The sequence below is a fragment of the Ammospiza caudacuta genome, chromosome 7, assembly GCF_027887145.1.
Source record: "Ammospiza caudacuta isolate bAmmCau1 chromosome 7, bAmmCau1.pri, whole genome shotgun sequence".
Classification (NCBI taxonomy): domain Eukaryota; kingdom Metazoa; phylum Chordata; class Aves; order Passeriformes; family Passerellidae; genus Ammospiza; species Ammospiza caudacuta.
This window is the reverse complement of record NC_080599.1, coordinates 31,404,532-31,427,711: the sequence shown is the minus strand read 5'-3', so window position 1 is coordinate 31,427,711 and position 23,180 is coordinate 31,404,532. Positions and strand designations below refer to the sequence as shown.

The 23,180-nt window shown below is 41.4% G+C and overlaps 1 protein-coding gene across 2 annotated transcripts; it reads right to left on the bottom strand.

The window, feature by feature from the left end:
• Positions 1–1,782: 1,782 nt before the first annotated feature.
• Positions 1,783–21,673, bottom strand: ALG14 (ALG14 UDP-N-acetylglucosaminyltransferase subunit). 2 transcript variants are annotated; one of them, XM_058808920.1, is made up of 4 exons: positions 21,490–21,673; positions 19,128–19,279; positions 14,899–15,021; positions 1,783–2,236 (listed from the first exon to the last, which is right to left on the bottom strand). In XM_058808920.1, the coding sequence occupies exons 1-4, from the start codon at positions 21,620–21,622 to the stop codon at positions 2,006–2,008; spliced, it is 639 nt and encodes a 212-aa protein (XP_058664903.1). In that variant the 5' UTR covers positions 21,623–21,673; the 3' UTR covers positions 1,783–2,005. The 2 variants fall into 2 exon arrangements, with proteins under 2 accessions (XP_058664903.1, XP_058664904.1); XM_058808921.1 differs by having other exon boundaries at positions 1,999–2,236; positions 14,895–15,021.
• Between the last annotated feature and the right edge of the window lie 1,507 nt (positions 21,674–23,180).

Genomic DNA, 23,180 nt, shown 5'->3' with positions numbered 1-23,180 from the left:
GCAGCTGCACTGCCCTGCTCCTGCCAGCCTTCTCTAAACCCCAGCACACTGCACCTGGGCTGCAGCAATGGCAGCTGCACTGCCCTGCTCCTGCCAGCCTTCTCTAAACCCCAGCACACTGCACCTGGGCTGCAGCAATGGCAGCTGCACTGCCCTGCTCTTCTCAGGCTTCTCTAAACCCCTGCACACTGAGCCTGTACTGTTGCCCCTTACCCAGAGCAGAGGAAGAGGCTGCCTCTGTCCCCTTCCCCTCTACTCTAGTTCCCTTGTAAAACAGAAAGCACTGATCTAAAATAAACTACCATTAGCCATAATAGAGTCCAGTGTATCTCCAGCTTATCAAACTATCTGCAACCGTGCAGAAAGTCATGATAAGATAGTCCTCACTTCGGTTCAGGGGAAAAAAGCCCTTGGACACATCAGATTTACTTCAACCAAGTCATTTTCAAGGACCTCAGTATGTGCTACACCAAGTCCTTCTCACATAGCCTTAACCTATTAACTGCTCTTTAATTTCAGACATAATCTTGGTTAAAACCCACAAAACTCCCTGTTCTCACATGTGACCACATCAAGGGACTCTGCTTACGCTGAGGATTATTAAGCCTGTTGGACAGGTTGTAACAGCTGGCTTCCCCACAGGGCCCTGCAATATCATGACAGCAGTTTTCTGCACAATCTTTTCTGATGATTTCTAATGGTTTTCTGCATGAAGCAGCCTATGCCTCTGGACCCTTGTTTCCTAACAGCAGGAACTATTGTTTCTGTTGAGCTAAATTCCACCCAGTTCCCTACCAGAAGAACTGCTGCAATGTTTTGACATCTGATGCTGAGGAAAAGCCCTCCCTGAGCCTCCTAATGAGGAGCTGCTTGGGCTCCACCAGAGCCAGGCTGTGCTCTCTGGAGGGCGTTTCTCCTCTTCTTTGAGCTTTTCTCTTTGTTTATGTTTCTGTAGCCAGCCACAGAGCTCTCTGTGTGTACAGATGACAGATGTGTTTACATTGCCTTATAGGTGGGATAGTTGTAGAATCACACTTTGCCAGATAAATGTGAAATGCTGGAGTATGCTTTCAAACGTTTACTGCCAACAAGATTCCTTTTAAAAGCTGTTCCAATGTACAGGATACCATTTTTCATGGCAAAGTCTTAAGTATAAATTGTACTGTTCAAAGTAAGGTGCTTAAAATGAGAAAACAGGATATACTGGAAGTCAAATTCACTGTATCAGGAAAAGAGGGAAACTCTGTTCTTTCTCTATTTCAGAGCTTGAACCAGTTCAATTTCCCCAACTGACAGTTTTGCTCTGTTTGATGTAGATTTGGTAAGGCTTTTTGCACATAAGCTTTGAAGAAAGTCTTCTTAAATGGGTAAGTATTGTGCCTGTAGCATGACACTTGTCACCTTTTTATTCATCTTAAGAAGTGAGCAACAATTTTCAAAAGGTGCACAACAGATTATAAGGACAGCCTTGACAAGACCAGAGGGAAAAATGATACTTGTTTAATGCTCTGGGGGTTTTGGAAGACTTGTAAAGTACAAACTGTCATGAAGCCAACTTAATATAACAGTTTCCTTTATTCTCTAAGGATTCACAAGGGACTTCACCACTAGCATGAAGGAAATAAAATCTGTTGTGCTAGAAAAAGACCTTGTTGCCTGCAATTTTAAAAATGACACAAAGTTTCCTTACAGGAAATGTTACATTCATACAAATTCCCATATTTATTTGTAGACAAGAATTACCATTCACATAGCAGAAAAACTAGATGAAAACAGAGACAGGATAGACTTAGAGCCACTATAAGTTATTGGCAAACAGACCTAAATGATAGCAATAAACACAAATGCACACAAATTTTACTTAAATGTAGAGAAATCTTTATTGTCTCATTTTAAGTACCAGCCTAATTTAGTAACAGGAATTCTGGAAAATAAATTACTACAGGAATGCAAGTGAGGAGCTTGTAGAATCTAGTTCAGGTAAAGTTTATCTTGTCTTCTGTTGTTACACTATTCGACCAAGATACACTGACTTGGGATATTTTTTCTTTAGATCAGGCCACTGAACAATGAAATAATCTGAAAAGTAGTAAAGAATCTTTCCAGACAAGGATAAAGTTTCCACACGGCAGATGCTCTCTACATACACAATAATTGTTCTCTTTATTCGTAGAAGGCCAAGAAGAAAAGCAGATAAACAGACAGGAACACATGTTCCTGGTCCATTGCACAATATCTAAAAGAGATGAAACACATTACAAAAGTAAGTAATGAGTTTTTTCATACAGCAAAGAATTAAGTGTATATTTATTTAGCATTACATTTACACAAAAAATATATTTCAAAAAATATATTTAAAAACCCAGAAAAGGCAGGTGAATATAAAAAAATAGGAGGGGCAAACAAAACACATTACTTCAAAGTACCAAATAATACAATATGCAAAATACCATAATTTTTTACATGTTATGAAGGAGGAAAAGACCTCTGAGATGGCACAGTTATTTCTCTGAAGGAAAAGTTTACAATTCCTTGATTCATGGGTCTATAACCAAAACAACTTCCACTCTCACTCACAGCTTTGTGTTGTGTCAGTCATTAAATCTGTGCACATAATAAAGCCAAAGAAGTTTAATTAGGATTAAACCTGGGATCCAGTTATAAACCTCTTGAACCTTGGCTTAAGTCAGCTAAACACTTAAGAGTTCATCAAAAATGTGCTGATGAATTAGGACCTTCACAAGAATCTATTAGCTGATATGTGTGACTAGATTTTATTTTTTATTTTTAATAAACATTGGGAGACAGTTAAAAGCATACACAAGGAAGGAGTTGTGGTAAAAACATGTCATGTCCTTCGAGCAGAGATCTCAAATTCACTTATAAATGTTAACAATAAAAGAAAGTACTCTTTTAATTTTAGACATTCAACTGAAAAACAGATTGCTTAAAAGTAAAAAGTTTAAACCAGGGTATATTAGGCACTCCACTTGGTATCCAAATTGATTTCAGGCAAGAAATTTCTTACTAAACTTAAATAATACCATGTAATCAGCACTTTTCTGCACAGCTGGGTTACATGGAAATAAAGAGTTCTTTTATAAAATTATGGCCCTATACCCCATAAACTCACATTTTTTTTGTTCCAAGTTCACCAGCTTGTGAAAGATATTACACTGGTGGGGGGGAAAAGTCTGAATTTCTGCTTCAAGGCTGTTCTGAACTGACAATTAGTTCAGAACATTTCTTTTCTGCTTGATGGCAAGATTAGGTTAGCAGCACCTTGCCTCAGCAAAAAGCAGCAACAGATTTGGAGTTCCAAATTCTCTCAACTATTCTCTGCCTTTATTATAGCCCCAGAAATACAGCTTGGGGATGTGATGACTGTAATGCTGTGTTTTCTGACCAGAATCAACAGACTGTAATACTGTTTCTAAAAATGTTCTGATTTTATTGTTGATCTCAATTGAACTATTTATTAATGCAAGACTTTGCTGATGTTTTCTCAGAGTCCCTTACAAGTAACGTGCTGTATGCAGTTGTAATCTGGAAATTTTAGGGTATCAACAGCCACAGCTACTTGAATTTGAAACTTGCAACTATGTACTTATTTTGTATTATTTTTGTATTATATAGGTCAGAAGCTGAACACATCATCTTTACATCCTAGAGTTTTGAAATCAGAGAAGAATACTGTGGTTTCAAACCTCCTGCTGAACCTGATTAAAGCACATCCACACTGGGACCTTATATCCTACTCTACAATCTACTGAAAATGCAGATCTGTTTTTTGTACATTTGGCTTGGTAAGGACAAACCAACTACACATGCTGCCTTTTTGCATTTCAAAGAAACTTTTCCATATCTGTAAACTAAATAATGCATTTTGCCATATTTCCTGGGAAGTTTGATTAATTTGCATGAATGTTGGCTGTGATGCTGGTACATGGCTACTGACATGTAACTTAAGGCATGTTTAGGTATCTCTGTTTGTAATAACACTTGTTTCTGTAGTGTAAATGTAGGTAGGCATAGGAAACAATTTGTTCTCCTGTGTCTGCAGGCAAAACCCACCAGTATCCCTGCAGAAGCTGGCCTGTTCCAGATAAGTGCATAATAAACACCCAAAGCCCCAAAAAATGATTTACTGGTTATTATTTTTGTGAGTTGAATATACAGTCTAACTACTGATTTCCTATTCAAAATCTGGTTTTAAGGGAACAGACCAAAATGTGCACCACTGCTGAACAGAAACTCCACTTTCCCCTTCCTTAGCAGAGCTACCTGGAGTACACATATTGTTCTATCTTCACTGCTCCCTGGCCCTTTCTGCATTCTATTGCCATCCTTTTCCACCAATTTGTCTGTACTCTACCCAATCCTCTGAGATGTCTCCCACCCATCCTCTCTTTCCTTTTGTTTTGTGATCACTGGTGTTCATCTCTCTTTGCATCCCTGTTCTCAGGCACCCTTCCAGCTGTCTTCCTTCTTGAATAGCTCTGCACTCTTTTAGCCTCCATCTACAATGAAAGCTCAAACATTGGTCCCTTACTTTCCACAGTGTGACAGAAAATATACCAATACACAATATATAGTTGAGGATATGACTTAGGTCAGGTAGCCATCCTAACATTCTACTGGGCCCAGAAGTTGAGAACTGTAGAACTGGTTTTAGAAAAAGTTGAATTTTTATAATCATTGTCTTTATCAAGCCATAGACTTCATCCTACTCGTCCCCTTTATTAAGCCTGGCCAGCAGCTCCATTCCTTTTGGTATTTTGGTATTCTTGTGTCTAGATGCACACATAGAGGTAAATGCCACAGTGAATTCCAAACTAAGTGTACTCACAAAAGATGTAATGAAATAAGAATAAATTTGTGAATCTCTGTGTAGCTCTGAAGGCCACAGTGAGCTCCTGTTATTACTTTGCTGAGGTACAAAACAGAAAGACAGCTATCAAAATTAAAATAGTAATAAAATACCTCTCCTTTATTCAGGTTTTGATATGATGTATTCAGTTTTTATTTTCTAATGACTGTTTATAATTTGTAAGCTGCCTCTCAGATGCCCTTTGATACACAGAAAAGTACTTGTATGCAGGAAAAATGATCAGGAAAATGATGGACTTGGCATCTTAAAAAAAAACATGGTCTGATCATAACTCATGTCCTCTGCTCTTTCCCTTTCCACACATATGAGTTCAAAGAGGGCAAAGCAGATGTGGCTCTATAGGATTTCTATATGCAAAATGCTCATATAATACTCTGGTATATAACTCTAGATGTTCCTATCCCAAAATGCTTGGATTTAGGAACTGGCCATGAAAAAGATTGTTATAAACCTGCTGAAACCCACAAACAGATCCCTATCTGAACTGGTGGCTGTGTTCTGTAAGTCAGAACTAAAAAGTGACCTTCAGTTAACCTTCAGTACGTGTCTACAGGCATGTCCTGCTTAGAACTGGTGTAGTTGCAATTGCAGTAGCAATTCCTCTCAAAAAATCTGGTCAGACCAGTCCAATTTACTCTCTCTCACACTGCCAGCAGGAAGGGAGACCAGTGGTCCTTCTGCTTGGAGTCCAACATCATAAACTCTTCAAGTGTCATCATACACTCTTCAAGTGTTTGATGTACAGGGAAAACTTCAGAGAAAACAAATATGTACATTATAAAGACAAGGAACCATTGCAGAAGGTGTAAGGTAGAAATGTTCAGCTCCTGCTGTACACAAACTGGAAAGGATGATGGAAAGGAACTGAATCACCTACAGCCTTCCTCAAAGATGAGAAGATGAGCAGTCGTACTAGTGAATTTCAAAGCACTATTCAAAAGTAAATTTTGGAGAATGATTGATATCTTACACCTTGAAAAGACCAAGGCTTTTGTTTTTCCCCACCAGCAGAATGCCAGTATCTCCCATGGCAATCACCAGTATGCTCTGGGGAGGAGGCAGGCATCTATTGGACAAGGGACCAGGCCCTCTACAAGGTCAAGCAGCTATTGAGGGTGTTTCCCTCAAGCATCTATTTACAAACAGCATTTGCAAATGTTGTTTCCCTCAGAAATCTCGTTCCCTTTATCAGTTTCCCTCAGAATCTATTTACTTTAGCTACAAAGCTGCCTGTAGAATATTTGTATTGCATGAGATATGTCTCTGAAAATCTCTGGGTGCAGCCTTGCTTAATGAGGCAGCAGAAAGGGGGGAAAAGGGGGCCCAAGACAATTTTTGTGTCACTTTTTGACCTCTTGAGTTGCAATTGTCCAAGGACTTTCCTGGTCACTGGGGGTTCCTGCTTTGTTGCCAAGAAGCTGTAAAGGATTGTTCCAGAAGCCAGTGCTACAGGTCTCTCTACACCATTCATATGCACCTCTGATGCAAGGAAATGCCCAGCTCTCTGTTAAATTGGCTCACTGGCTGCCTGGGCTCACAGCTAGGTCTATAAACTAAGTCCTACATACTAAAATTCACTGCCAATTCAACCTAACCAAATTCTAAACAGTAAAAGAAACAAATCAAGCTGTATATTAATGGAGGTTTAAAAGTAAAGGATCAGAATACAACATTTACCTTCAGCAACTCTGTGAACCTAATTTCCTATTAACCACTTTTATATAAAAATGGAATAGTTCTTGCCTTTGTGCTTCAGATATTTTCCACAGCTGTTGAAAGAAAATAAGCTAAGCCAGCAGTCTGGGAACACCAGGAACACTGGCACATGGCACCACTGCTGATAAAAGCTACTTTAGAGTTGGTGAATGCAGCACTGTAGCAGAGTGACATTTACCAGGGAAAACACTGAAAGCAGAGCTTGCAGCTTCACTGGGATTAAATGTCACTGGCCAAAGCAAAAATGAGTAAAGAAGTAAACTTGTAGTTTCTCTCATAAGTACATAAACATACAATTGCTGCATATCTTTTAAAGAACAAGTGTTTACTTATGTTCCCAAAGTACAACAATCAAAAGGAGGACAATGTAGTCCCCCTGAATTTAGTAGAAAGTGGAAAACTAATTTGAAATTTGCTTTGCATAGGGAACTGGCAACACCTGCTGCTCTCCTTAATGACTCTGCAGAGATTGGCCTTTTGTCATCTGGTCAAGAACAGAAAAGCTGCCCTGCTTGCTGGGGCTGATGGTGGTGTGGGGATGTGCATGTGTGAGCTGAAGGTTGTGCTGCTTACCAGGCATGGAGCCACCTCCTGGAGCCCCTGTAGGACACTGCCTGGCCTCCTTTGTTCTGGGAATGCTCCCTGCTCCTCAGTGCTGAGCGCCTGGAGTCAGACTGAGGGAATAGGAGGTGGTGGTGATAGGCAACTAAAAGGGGCAAAGGCAAGTGGAGTGATACAAAATGGACCAAAGCTGGGTTAACTGAATGATCCAAATCTATGCAAGTGCTACCTTTTAACTGCTATGCAATACCTACTTTTTAACAATGTAGGAAAAACCTATTAGATATTCCTATGTTAGAGCAATAATGAATTCTTTTGTTTGTGTGGTTTTTGTTTTGATGGGGGGAGGTGGTTGTTTTTGTGGCACAAGAAGAGAGAATCTGCAATGAATTAATTTGTATTCTGCTATGTAAATTACAGCATTTCATGAACTCATCAGTCCTTGCTTGGTTTTAATATTATATTACTATTTCAAAAACTTCACACTCAAATACTTAAGCATGTTGAGAGGGAGTGCTTATGGAAGCTTTTGCTCTTTAGTATGTCTGAAAATTCAAGTTTTGAACATTGAGAAAAATTAGCTTAGAATTGTTAATACTTTTTACAGTTTAAAAAAGGCAGGAACCTTATTATTGTTATTGATGGGGAGAAAGAAGAATTTCAGGTTCTGTTTGCACAATAGGAAGGTCATTAAACTACCTACTGGTTTATTCTTTTTGAAGAGTGAAGATGAGTGAAGATCTTATCCAGTTCACTTTCCTCCACCACCTGCATATAAAACCAGGTAAAGCTTCACACCCTATTTTCTGTTTGAACTTACCTACAGAATGCAAGGCAGGACAAAAAAAAAAAAAAGCTGAAACTAGCTGGGTAGTCTGATGTAAATCAGGTAATTAAGGTAGAACTGAATTATACCTGGGTACACTTTTATCTTCTGCTGTTTAAATCACTTGAATCATCAGGGGTGCAAGAAGTTGGTTCCAGTGTCCTACAGGAACAGCTTGTGTTTGGGCTGTAGCACTGCCATGGAAACCTTTCTTGTTCCCCTCTGGATCTCACTGGTACAGTAGCTGTTATTATTATCATACAATACAGCAGTAAGTGAGGTGCTCTTCAAAACAAGTGGAGACATGTGTGGTCCTACAGGCAGATTACCTAACCAGGATAAATAAGATTAGTGAATGCCAGAGTGGGGAAGAGAGAAGTGGAAGAGCAAGGACTCTAAATTAGTACACTACAAAGCTCCTCTTTGTTTCTGAGTGTTACTTTCATCATAGAATGAAATAGATTGGGAAGCATCACCTTTGATGCAGCTCTCACTTTCTAAAGGTTTGGGGAGAGACAGAAAAAATCCTACCTAGTGGATTTTTCTATGGAGGAAAGGGAGAGCTTCTGCAAACTCACTAGGAACTGGATGTAAGGTTTTAATTGTAACAGCGTTAGGCATTATCACTTCTGCCTTCTAGGCCTGACCCAGGCTACCAACCCACTGTCCTCAGGGGCAAGAGACAAGGGAAGAGGCCCAGCTGATGTGATTTGCATCAGCCTCTGAATACAAAGCAGTGAGGGAAGCTCCCAGCCCCTGGATTTCAGCAGAGCCTAGCTATGCATGTGGCTATTTGACACTGTAAAGACTTAAAACAGCTCAGGCCTGCTTGTGGGTATGCCCAAGGGCTTTACTGATGAAAAGAGAAGATATGATTGGGGTCATTAAGAGTGTCAGAAGTTAGGCAACAGCTTAGTGAGGAAGGTTCATTTGGATGCCTAAAGAAACATGCAGGCTTTAATTTTTTCTAAGTAACCTAACCTAAGGCACCATACCTAACTGCCCCTGTATGCCAGCTGACAGGTCTGTCATTGGGATTAAAAGGTCTTTAGAGTGGTAGTTTCCATCAGCAAACTTCCCAGCCTAGTTGCCAAATGTAAAATGAGAAGCATAGAATGATCAATTAAAAATAATAATAAATGACAGCTGTGAGACTGGTACTAAGGCTCAAGTCTGTGAAATTGTTACTGTTGGTTATTAAAACATTACATCAACACCCAGGCTGTCAGTGGAACCAACAAAACAACAACTGAGTCTTTTGAGACACTGTGGGAGATGGGTTGGTTAAAAAAGAACAAGATTACCAAAGCAGATACTATGTGGAGAATAAACTAACTCCCTACCTATGTTACTATGGAGTGGGTATGTGGTTTATTGCTGCTGACAAATTAGTAGGAAGTAGAGGAAATTTGACTTAGTGTAGATGAAAAAGTTGGTCATAAAAGAATTCAGTAAAAAACTTGTGCCAAGTAAGTTAAATGGTAGTTACTGAACTACATCTTTAGCTACAACACTAGGAACTATCTGGCTTTCAGCAATGTCACCTTGGCTGAATGTGAACCTGACCACAGTCTCTTGGTCACCATGAGAAATCCCATCCAACCTTTTAGAGCCTCTTTACAAATAATTTTTATATCTCCTCATATAGAAAGTACTGCTTGTTCTAGTAGCCTGCTCCTACTCAAAAGGAGAAATTAAATCCAAGGACTTTCAAATATACTCATATATGTTACTACTAGTGGTCTAAGTTGAGCCTTTAATTGCAAATCTCAGTGTGTCTTTCATTAATCAGATATTTGTTTAACTTCAACTTAAAAGCAGTGTTTTAGGTTAACTAAGCATGATATTTAAATGTTCATAAAACATCTCTTGGGCTACTGCCTAATCACTGAAGTTGGTATAGCGAGAATGTGCATCAAATACCTGCCTGAAATACCTTCACAGTGTAAGACCTAGAGGTGTTGGCACTCTGTCTCTGCATACCAGTGGTTAGATTTAGCAAGACTGTTATGCTTTATAACATACATGAAGTGTGACCAGGGTGTGCATTAGGTTCATAATGACCCTGATACCTGATGAGTTAAGACTTTTACGTCTAAAACTGCCTTCTTAAATCTAAGCTAAGATCTCAGTTCATCTTTACTGCTGCTCCTGTCCTCCCTGTGAAAAGCAGTGTCTATAGGCAGTTAATTAGCAGTCACAAAAGGGCAGAGCTACAACAAAGCTTTGAACCAGCTGACTGGAATAGCTCCAGATGTTTATCTGTGCTCAGCACAGGGTAATTCTGCACTGGGGCTGCAGGGAAGCTGTACACAAGGTAGGAGGGGTGAATAAGACTCATTTTCATCAACACTGACAAGTTAAACAAATTTTGCTGCCTTCATTTTGTTTTCTTTTTGGATGAAAAAAATTGTATTGCTGAAGTTCTTAATCCAATGTTCTCACTCTTGCTTATTTTGACTGTTTTGATCAGAGAAGAACATTAGTAGATCAGACATACAGTCTGGTCCAAAGAATTATAAACACTGTGGAAAGATGCAGTGTACAAAAGAATACAGCAGATAGTTCTAATATTGCATTATACAAAGATCACTTGTTATAAAATGAATGAAGAAAAAAATGCCACCACCCAGATTTTGTAGCTTTCCACAAAGTTCCAATTAGAACCATGATATAAGGGACAATAACTTACTATTTGTCACAGTAATTTGTGAGAGTGTTATGAACTTAAGGCATTTTGGGCAGAGCACAAAGAATGGAAAATCTTAGCTAAATGAAATAATGATCTCCTTTCATTTAGCTTACTGTGCAAACACTTCTGTAACCAGAAGCTGCCTCGGTCAGATTAACCAGTCAGGGGGTCAGGCGTGTGTGATGGGATGTGCAGTCATAAAAGAAGAGGTGATTGCTCCAAGCATGATCAGCTGTGCAGGTTTCAGGCTCCTAGAAAGAAGTTTCATTCTCATTCTCTGACAGCAGAACATGTACATGCTGTGCAAACTTACTACAGACTTCCCACAGGAAGGAGGCCCTAATGTGGTAGCACTGCCTTGTTAGCCTGATTTAACCCAGGTTTTCCCAAATAGCAGTCATCTGAAAATATCTGCTTATTTCAGGCTCTGTAGAGCCCCGAGGCAGTGGGAACTGTTCAGAAGAGTCCCCAGAAAAGGAAAAAAATTCTGGTCCTAAGGGTCCAGGATGTGCAATCTGCTAATGAATGGACCTTTATGCAGCATTTCTGCACAACTGTAGGTGAAATTTAATTATATTAAAGGATGACAAATCACTGACCCAATTACATAACCCATCTATGGCTGAAAACAAGGACTGGATACAATATTTTGCAGCTTCTGCTGAATGGTAGGGGCATATTCTTAATTTTCAGTTTGGATTTCAGGTATGCCAGAATGAGCAGGGTAATCATGATCCAGGCAAAAGGCTAGATCACCTGAAAACTTAGTTGCAGGCTTGGCAAACTGGCCCAAAGACAATGGTTCTGTAACCAGCAAGAGAACTGAAGACCAGTTTCCTTTGAACTTGTATCTACTGACTGACTTCAAGCATATTAAAGGAAAGATGTAACTTTAGTTTAGTCCTTCTTGTATATCAAATCATCTATGTAGGATGCAGTAATTTTCTTTATCCTTGGAAAAAATCTCTGTGCAGCTTGTTTAATTTTCTATAAATAAGAAGGATTTGCATCCTTTTCTAGATAATAGATCTTATCTTATTCTAGTTTTATGTTTCTTTTTAGCCTTTCTCTCAAATGAAGACAACAGAAGTCTCTCTTCTCTGACCAGCTGCCTGTTTTCATGGTAGGAATTTGCAATCTCTGAGGCTGCATGCTAAATCTGGCTGCAGCTGATGAATGGTTTTAAAAGCTTTTCTGGGGGAAGGTGGGTGTAAGCAGTGTGTGCTGGCACAAGCCTTTCCCTGTCCCTGGAATTTTAGACCTTTGTGTAGGAAACCTATCTAAGGCAGATAGATGTTATAAAAACTGCTCACCATACATTCACCTGCAAAACACACTGATATTTACATTTCTGTAATTCTTGGCTATAGAAACACAAGCCAATCATCGCTTCTGACATCTTAATTGTTACTTGGCTTAATATCTCTAAAGGGACTTAAGCTGCAGAGTGCAGATGCTCATAACTCAGAAATGGCCCTCCTGAAGATGATCTCAAGCTGAACAACTCAACTGACTTTCACATTTCTTAAACTCTCTGAAGGCCCACTTCAAGTGTGGGTAAAGTCCTGCAAGACAGCAAAGATGTCCTGGGAGTTGTTCAGCTCTTTCTGAACTTACTATCTTGATGAAGGGCCAGATGGAACTGATTGCTCAGGAAAACTGATGCAAGAAGCTTTGCCAGATCAGTGTGAGATACAAAAGAGACCCAGTGCTCATCAAGTAAAGCACACATCAAGTGCTCATCAAGTAACTCCAGTGCAGCTGGGTTTGCTGTTTCCCTTTTGCAGCTATTTGCACTCCACAGAGAAGCTTAGGTTGGCATAACTACCATACCTGTACCAAATCTTGCCTTTGTGCACCCAATGGTTTTGGGCTCCCTTTGCAGTACCTTTCTTGTCCTGCATTTCTTGACCACTGCAACACTTCTGTGTTTCTCTAGCTTTAGGCTGCCTACAGAAGACTTCAGTCATTGCTTAATATGTACACATATTTCTGACAAGCCTGAAAGCAAGTGTAAGGATTTGGGGATCACTCATACACACAAATGACTTAGAAGCAAGGTTGTCTTTCCCTCCTGCAGTTAAACAAGACCAGAGTCTAGGCTGAAAATGTACAGTGCCCATGAGCTCTCCTGTTTAAAAATATGAAGCTCTCAGCATGATGTAATACAGTGCTTGTTTCTAAACTCAGTTGTTGATTTCCATGCCAAAAGTTATAGATGAACCTGTGAGTGCCAGCATTTATCCCAGCCTAGTTCTAGTTCTTTGCATTACTAAGCATTACATTTTGCTTAGTGAGTGAGTAGAGTGAGTTTCAATTCACTGCAAACATTTTTGTGGAAAGGCAATTAAATACTACCAGTTGCCTCACATACCATACAGTCTTTTCACTGGCAATGTGAGGTATTTTAATCCCTGAAACAGTCTCCTTGGCTAAGTGTTTTAAAATCTTTGCAGCTCTCTATTATTATTAGAGTTATTATATTTTAGAGAATTCTTAAACTAAGATATACATACAAGTAGTAGTATGTAAGCAGATTTCAAGTGGTACATGATTTGTCATAACGCCAGAGATGCTTCTGCCAGCTGCTATTTTCATTGATAATAGCACCTGACAAAAAGTAATTGGGGTTTGCCTTCCCCTCCAGCTCTTTAACCATGGATAAAGACTCTTTGGGTCTCATTTTGAGATAGGGGTTACTTTAAACACTGCAGTGGGCTTAAAGGCCTTGCTAAAACCTATCCTTAATTTTACAAGCACAAGTGTTTTCCAAAATGTTAGTTTGATAGCTTATCACAGTTATCAGCTCCAACACCATTTCTAATAACTCTGTGTGTAAATCTCTCTGTCACTTTAAATTCCTTTGGTAAACAGAAAACATAGAATTAGATTAGTAACTTCCTGCTTCCTTTATTAAGCTACACAGTGAGATTTTTCCAGTCAATTTCTTTTGCAATATGTAAAAAAATACATTAACAATACAGTGGTGTAGCAAAGTTATTACTAAATAGTTGCTCACATTTTTCTGTCAGCTCATGTCAACAAGTGTGACTATTACCACTGCCCCAATCAAAACCACTGTAGAAAGAATAGCATGCCACCTTCTCCCCTCTCTGTTTTATCTCCAGTTTTCAGAATAGGTTTGAAAAACAGCAACTACAAAAAAACCCTACTTCTGTTGCCTTGCACACTAAACTGTTTGAAAAGTCCAGCAAGTGAGATGCTTTTGATCTGACAGGAACTGACCAGTACTATTGAAGCAAATGAGATCACGTTACTCACAGCAGCCTCTCTAAACATTCAATATACCACAAACTTTTAAAAGCCTCTTTAGAATTAGCCATGCAGTTCACAGAGGGGTTTAAAAAGTCTCCTTACAAATATGTGTGTGTATAGATGCTACTACTAAATTATGAAAAATACTTTGTAACTGCACTAGTTTTTACATGTTTCATTTAAGCATTTTAAACCTCATAAAGTATTAATTTGAAATTCTGCTGAACTAATACTTTTTAAAAAATCCTCAAGTTTAGATTACTGACTCCTTAAGATGACAACAACTCTAGCAAGAAGTCAGCTGACTTAAGTGTGTGGAATATTTTAAAATAAATGTAATTCGCGTGAGAGTGCAGTTTTCGGAACAGCTTGAAAAAGCTACTGAAGTGCTGAGGAGTTGCTACTTCAGCAGTGATGCTTTTTGACATTAGATGAGATAATTAATGTCAGCCAAAGACTAAATAAATATGCATTGTAGCTCAGAAGTCCATGTAAGCACAAGAACTGAATCTGTATATATTTGTGCTGGTCAGAACCTGTCTGTGCCAGACTGGTCATACCATTTTAGAAGCAAGTCCAGCCAACAGGATAACCAGGCTTTCAGGCATAGTTTGTGCTGCTGCAATCCTGAAGAGATACTATCAGGAAGCAGCAATCTTGTTTTTGCTGGCTCTACCAGCATAACAAGGGAGTGACTTTGTGAAGGTACTTGCAAACTTTGCGAGGGAAAACTGGTATTTGCTATTCTAATTCACCAGCAGTGCAACCTGTTCTTGCTTTCTTGATGTATTGCTGCTATATTTAATTTAAAATTAAAAATAGTTTTCCTGTGAATTATAAACCTAAGCATACATATGAGATGCAGTCTGCATATGCCAAGTGCTTTTATAATGTGGATTAGCAAGTTCTCAATAAATTAAAATTTTCTTTACCTACCAAATCTGGTTTCCGTTTGTAGGTCAGAGGGAGAGAGTAAAGTATGGAGTACAGTGTTGTTAGCACAGAGGAGACCCAGGACTGTCTGACCTCCCGGCTCCTGGGAATGCGATCCAGGCTGAACTGGAAAAGAGCACGAGGAATGGAGCTGTTACTTTCCTGACAATGTTGTGGCTCCTTCTTGTTAAATCTATCTGTGCCAGCCTTTTTCCCCCTTTCCTTAGTCTAGTTTGGGCAGGTTTGTGTATAAAAAGTCCACAGTGCAGCACAGAGACACACCAGAACTGGTGGCTGTTGTTCGGTGCCGTCTCGGCTTCCCCGAGCCCCGGCAAGCCGCAGCAGCAGCAGCAGCGCCGGGCGAGGGCGGCACCTCGTGGGCACCGGCGTAGCTCGGAGCGCTCCGCAGCTGCCGGGCGTTCATTGGCACTGCGGGAAACGCGCGGCTCTGCTCCGCTGCTGCCCGCCCAGAACCAGCTAACGTGTACAAGCCAATATCACCACCCTTTAAATGAGTACTCAGCGAGTATTTAAAAGATATGCGCAACACATATTCAAAATGCAAAATATCTGCGTAAAGAAACAGGAAAGAACATCTTATCCTTAAGTAAAAAATAGGTAAAGAAGTAACTTTCTTTGTTCTTTCCCTAAAGGAAGATTATTCATGGTGTGTAAAAGGTATCAAATCAATGAAGCAAGGATGATTCCTTTTGTCTTGAAGGCCCAGGAGCAGGGAGCAGTTGTTAGGCTGCCTCCCTCCTTGCAGGTGCCCTTACCTCAATGGAGAGGAGCTGCACCTAAGAATTATTGCTGTGGCAGAAGGCACTCCTGATGCCAATGACATTTTGGCCTGTGTAAATGAAAGGCAAATGTAGTGGCTGCAGTGCAGGGTTCAGTGATGCTGACATGTGGATAGTGGTGGTTGCCTCACTTCACATGGGGGTAAGAAACTCTAAACTCTGAAAATTGCCCAGTTACTTCATGTGCACATTGCTAATTGTCATAGCTTAGTCCTGGCGATTTGTGCCCCTGAAAGAGGATGTTAACAAAACCTGTATGGTAAATACAAACTACAAATCTGTCTTGAATAGCAGTAACTGGGACTGTTTTTGATATATTAAGTGGAAAGAATTAAAAAAACCCCAATATTTGTAAACGCAGAATGTTAATTTTCTCATCTGAGATTATCCTGTTTCATTGTGATATCTTTCTTCAATAGCTGTGACACTGGAAGGCATTAACAGATGTTACAAACTGATTTTTTAATGTTTTATTTGCAGGTGTTAAAACTCTGATTGCATTACTCTGACAACAGAATATGGAAAGATGAACATACCCCCTGCTCCCTATTCAACAGGTTTCTGGTTATCACTGCCTCTGTTTCTCAAAGCTTTGGATGAGTTCAGATGATAAAAAGAAATGCTCTAAGTGGAGTTTAGACCTTTGCATAGTACTCAGCCCTGCAAGAAATATGGGTATGATAAAGTGGTTTTAGGCAATCAGCGTCCAGTGGAACTATTCAGATGAACCTTCACTGTAAGAATGGTGTTAAAGAGCATTTGACAAAAAAAACTGTAGGTGATTTTCATCATCATTAAATAACCCAAATAATTTCAGCAGAGCTTGGGAGGAACTCCAAACAGTATCAAAGTAGGAATTTACTTGGAGAGTTCAAGCAAAGATCAAGATGATTTTATCTATACTTTTCAAAAAATATGGTGGAAACTCTGTACATCAGTGTCTATGTCATGTTATGACTTCAGTCCACACATCAAACAACTCCTAGGTATAAGAATTAGAAACCAGAACTGGGGGGTGTTGTTTTTGTTTGTTCATTTAGAAGCCACTGCCAGATGCTTCTGTAATCCCAGCCTCTCCTCTCATTAAGTGCTGTCAATGTTCCAAAGGTACATCCTGTATATTTTGCTGGAACACTGCATAATATGTCTGACACCAGAAAAAGATTTCTCCCCTATCTACTATGGTGTCATATTGTTGCATCTTTTTTTCTTTACATCTTTAGTGCACTCAGAATCTTTTCTCTAATTTGAAAACAAATGTTCCAAACTGGCAAATCTGTAATGTAATTTCAAAACCAGTGATGTTGTCCTTTACCTAGTTAATGTTGCTTTGCAAGGATGTAAGGAAAAGCTAGTGGAAAACTGCAACTGCTGTGAATTATTATAATATTCTCAGCTGAATATTGCAAAGAAATTGAGTTTACATAATGCTTTTTCATTATGAGAAATAAAATTTCTTAGCATAGTACCTCTCATGAAATGGAAAAGAACATATGGTCAGAAGAGGTTTATGTAAAGGTTAGTTAATCTGGTTGCTCATCTCCTATACCATGGGGGGGTATAGGAATTCATGCTCTTCAATAAGTTGTCTCTCTGCTGCTGGAGTATGTTGCCAGCAGCCGAAACAGGTTCTCTATGAGCATAGAAGGTTCCTGAGTACCAGCTCTGGGGGCATCCACGTGGAATAGTTGTGGTTACAGGTGGGGAGTGATAGAGAACAAAGAGGCCAGTGAATGCAGGAACAGAGACTTTTCATAGGTGGCACATTTTTTAGTTCTTTTTTAAGAGGCTTAGTGGGTTGAGGTGCAGCATTTTTCTTCTTGTAAGCAAGATGCTCATTCTGGCTTCCTTCTCCCTGAATTGCTTTTAGAACAGAGCTAGACCACCGATCAAAAAGAGAATTATTTGGAGGGGTGGGGAGGTGTGTGTGTTTAATTTTCTCTTACATCACTGGTATTCTGTTACATCATTATTTTAATTTGTCTTCCATCTGGTCCCTAGTTCTGGAAAAATCTACTTCCTTAGCAGGATGAGGAAGGGAATGACCAGGTGTTGAAGCATTCAGACAGCATTCAGACTTCTCCCTTTCACTTATGCAAAGCTTTAAGAAGTTACTAAGGCATAATTTTAAAATTCATGATTTCCAGTGCCCCCAATTACAAAACACACCGTGTGTGTGTGTGAAAGCACACTCTGAAATTCATCAAATATATGTTACAGGCATGTGATGTTTACTTTCCAAAATTTATCTTTCATTTTCACTCTAAATACTTTTGTTTAGTAGAAAGAGAATGGACAAAGAAAATGAGCATCTGTTATCCAGACATCAACTCACATGCAGCCAAAAACGCTCCTCTGGCTTTCAGTGTTGAGAAAAAATATAACTACAGGATCTGTTAGTAGTTGGAGAGGTTATAAAAGAGAAGCTTAGCAAAAATAAGTGATCTATGAAAACCACATAACCTCTTAATGCTGAAAATATGTGTCTTTAGGAAATCTAATAATTTAGGGTTGGATATTCTTCAGGTAAGTGAATATGACTGTGTGAATGGCTATTTACCCAATCTGAACAGGAAGCACCTCTGGTCACTTTAATAAACATTCATCCTTGGTGCACAATGAGATGTGAAAGTTGCAGTAAACAAACTTAAAAATATCATTCCTTAGTGAGCCTTAGCAGCAGTTGCCTAAATTAACAGGGTTTATTCTGAAAGTCATTGCTACTGAGTCCTACAGTCTTTTCTCCCAACAGCACTGCTGAAAACAGTGGAAGTGCACCATATGGAATCAACACCATGCAAATAATTAATTTACTGTGTGTTGTACTATTTGCTCAAAAGGACCTAAATTTTTTGTAGCCAGAACATTCATTTCCATTGTACTTATTCCACTAAAACTTTCTACTAATTTCACTGGATGTCAGATCACACTTTAAGTCAGCAGTTATGCTGCTGTCTGTTAATCATACAGCAAACAAGCTGAAAGCCAGCAAGCATCTGATAAAGAAATAAACAAGATATTTTAATTATTTTTTCATGAGTTTTAGGAGTTCAGCATTTGCTCAGGTCATCAGCCAGAAAACTGACATTCAGAGGTCTTGCATCCCTTTTAAACAAACAATTAATACTTTATTTTAAAAATGCAACCAAGACACAGTCTAGAAACATACAGAGCCAATACAATTTAAATTAAGGTTTTCTTAGATAAAATATTTTCATATATAATTTCTTTAAAAAAAATATTATGTGTCTGAGGGAAATGCCAAACTAAAAAAAAAATCCCCTCTTCAATATTTTTGCCCCAATATTTTACAACTACAAGTAACACTTCAGTGGCAAGCTGGTATAAATATCTTTTCAAAGAATCATTTCCAAATTGCCTTCAATTAGGATGTCAAGATAATTTTTCTTACATGAGTATTTAACAAGTTACCTGGGACTCGGAGAAGGTTTCAGCCCTTTTTTGTTCAAAAGAACGAATTTTAGCTTCACTCATCTTATCTGAGTCTGCCAAAACATAATGTCTAGGAGAGTATGACTCTGACAAACAGCTGAGTAATCTCAGGATTTCTGTTGTGTGCCCACCTGTAAAACAAAGCAAACTGCAATTAGTGTGTGAAAAATGTCATAACTTTCCATTTCTTCAGCTGAATCAGCCACTTTTCATTTTGAAGCACATGAGTATTACTACTGCCAGTGAGAAAGTATTTTCTGAGAGTAAAGATTCCATCAGAGGATGGCTGAGACTGTTTACATAACATGGAGGGAACTCAGCTCCCAGGGAAGTGGTATTGATGGATGTTTTCCAGTGAAATGGGATTGAACCAGGGTCACACAGGAGTCTGATGTTTGTGTTTAATGTCCCGTACACGGTGCAGAACAACCAGGCACAGAGTGACACTGCTCTCTACTCAAAGGCCACCCCATGGGCCATGGCCAAATTGCAGCTGGACAGGATCTGGCTCAGGGCTGCACCTTGGAGGCAGAACTGCCACTGACCCTGCCCTGTGCCCAGTGCTGTGCCCTGCCAGGGCAGGGGTGTGCTAGCCCAGCTCATCACACTGAAACCAGCCAGGCAGCCAGAGCAGTGACAGCCAGAGCAGTGACAGCCACAGCAGTGTCCCCCTGCAGCCACAGCAGTGACAGCCACAGCAGTGTCCCCCTGCAGCCACAGCAGTGACAGCCACAGCAGTGTCCCCCTGCAGCCACAGCAGTGTAGCTGCTGGCTGCTGACAGAACAAACAGTGCTGCTTCAGGCACTGCTCTGAGCACTGCCCTTGAAGAGGCCTTCAGAACCTTCTAACTGCAGGGTCACTCTGTCCCAGAGCTGAACTGGCACCAAACCAGAGAGCGGGGGAGGCTGTACATACTGGGCTTTTTGGCAGCTGGGTAAATTTTTGGTTTTTTTGCCATTTGAGTTCCCTGAAAAGCAGATAGAGGGATATTGTTAGAGTGGAAGGGGGGGGAGAAGGAAGATTGTGTGTGTAGGTGAAGTGGAGCAATCTCACCTTTTATCTGCTGGACTGCATCAGACCAACATGAAACCAGACCCACAAATACATCATGTGTTGACTGGATGTGGTGCTTTTGTGGTGCTTTTTTGCAGACCAAAACCAGTAAACTGCACGTATTCCTACTACCTCCTGGTGTTCAGGGTCACTGGGCTCCCAAGAGACCTTTGCTGCACAGGTTAAACACTCACAGCTGGTGAACAACTGACAACAAGGAGAATTTGCACTAGCAGTGCAGCATTGTACTAGACTTTGCCACCTTTCCATACAATTTCGTGTGGTATTTTTCAGATATGTTTGGAGATATTTTCTCCTGAGCGGTGTTTGTTAAGGTTTCACAAATTTTAATGCAATCAGCTGAGCACTCACAGAAGAGCAGGAGATTTCTACTTACAAGCCTTAAAGAATAGGCTTGAACATTACGTGGATCTTAACTGACATGTATTATTTCATCTGGTAAGCTTATGTACAGTGGAACTATTCTTTTATTACAGATGAACTAAATGCCAAAGGACTGAAGGAAAAAACACACATCTCCAGCCCTAGTGGATGTAAAGATGACCTGAAGAATTATAAACCTGCCAGTCAAACTAAGATGCAGAGAGATCTCAAGATTATTAATCAGTTGGTGTGCAAAAACCAAAGGGATACTGAAGTGCTGAAATCACAGCTGACCTGTATTTGTCAACTGCAAATTTTCAAATAAACTTCTTGGAGGTAAATTAATTGCCCATCAACTCTGATAACAAGGTAACAAGGAGTAGCAGATGTGTATATCCCCTTTAGCGAGGGGTGGCATTCTTGTCTCTGAGGGATCCACGTGTGACTCTTGTAAGCAGATCACAGCACCGCGGTTTGGGTAGATTGCAAATGCCACGTGTGTGAGGGGCACGCCGGGGCTTCGGAGCGCCGTGCCCGGCACCGCCTCAGCAACCTGCAGTCAGGCCGAGCAGCTCAGTCCTGCACCGGTGCTCTCGGTGCCTCCACCGTGACCTCGGTGAAACGCGCAACAATGACTCAAATGGAGAACCAAAACACCCAAGGGCAGGCGGCAGCCCCGAGGACACCGGCCCGCGCGGGGGCACCACAGGAACTGCCGAGGCGGGGCCCCGGCACCGGCCTCTGACACGCGTAACGCGACTACAACTCCCGGCATGCATCACGGCATATGGCAGCGTTACGCTAGCCGGTCATCGCGCTGCATGTCGGGACTCGTAGTTCCAGGAATCTGGAGCGGCGACTCTAGGGTGCCGCTCGCTCCCGCTGGCGGCAACCGCCACTCACCAGAGCCGGCCACCACCAGGAGACTGAACGGAGGCGTCCGCCGACCGCGGCGCCTCCTATCCAGGAGCACCAGCGGGACAAGCAGTGAGGAGAGGAGGAGGAGCAGGACCACGACGACGGGCAGCTCCTCCATGCCCGTCGGAGGCCACCTCTCGCGGAAGCGGCCGTGGCACCTCCCCCGTACGGCGGCCGGCGCGGTTCAAACCTCCGCGCGCTCTGAGCGCGGTGGTGGCTCCGGGGGTGGCAGGGGCCGCGGGCGGACAGGCGGGCGGGGCTCTGCGGGTCGGGGCGCGGTGATGCGGCGTGAGGGGCTCCCCGTGTGCCCGCCCGGTGCTCCCCGCGCCTCCGAGCACGCGCTGCGCCCCAGCCGGCGTTTCGGAGCTGTGAAATACCGCCATAAGCACGGGGGGAATGAGGGCCCGCAGGCCGAGCCTGTCGACTTTAGCACAGGCTGCAGGAGCCCAGAGAGCCTTGCCGGCTTTCACGGGGGCTGCAGCGGGAGCCGAGAGGGGCCTGCCGGCTGTGCACGGGCCGCGGCGGGGGCCGGGGGCTGCGGCGGGGGCTGCTGCAGGGTGCGAGGCTTGCGGCGGGGGCCGGGCGCTCCGTGACGCGCATGGATGGATGGATGGATGGATGGACGGGTGGACGGATGGATGGATGGATGGATGGATGGATGGATGGATGGATGGATGGATGGATGGATGGATGGATGGATGGGTGGGTGGGTGGATGGATGGATGGATGGATGGATGGATGGACGGGTGGATGGATGGATGGATGGATGGATGGATGGATGGATGGATGGATGGATTCCTGCGGGAGCATGACTGCTGTATGCACTGATACCGATGCAGGTATGTCTGCTTACATGCAGCTGTAATGTTACACAGCCTACAGTAACGCGTACAATAAAGAATATTAACGTTTCACTGCCTGTCGTGGTTCTAGTCTTCATTCATGGTAATACTTCAGCTTTTCATTTCACTAAGAAGCGTGGAGCAGCAGATCAGCGCTCTTTCTGCCTCCGTCAGCATCCAGCCTTTGTTAGGAGAAAGCGGTGATTCAGCCCCTGGGCTAATCTCAGATGCGACGTGTGTTTGCTAGAAAGAGTAATATTCTGCATGTTATGATTAGGAAAGAGTTTGTTCATCACTGTCCATAAATTATCTGCCAGGGAGCAAGTCCCTCCTCTTGGCCAGTGAATCAGGAGCTGTGAACTCTGGAGCTTTATGGAGAGGTTTGATGCTACTGCGTTATGGGGTGAGTTGTCAAACACATGAAACGTGAGAGCTGTGCATTGTATCTCAAGTGTACAACCACAATAGATCAAACACATTGCAATTCTGCATCTCCCTGCCATTGTTTCTCTGGCTGTTTTTTTTCCCTCTTACTCGTCCTGAAAGAATTGCACTTTTTGTGTCCCTACCAGCCTTGGAAGCTTAATGTTTCTTTCTCATTTTTAACAAAGGTGTTCCAGTTGTGGATTCCAATGGTTATTATATATCTTAAAAGTAAAAGATACAAGCTCCACCAATCCTTTGCCACCTTAGGATCTGAAGTGAGTCTTTGTGATTCATGCTTCACAGCTCTACAGATTGTTTTTTTTCTTTATGTCACTGTGACATATAATTTTGCAGTTGCTTTAAGCAGAGGGTATTAAAAACAGTATTACTATGGTGAGCTTGTCTTCC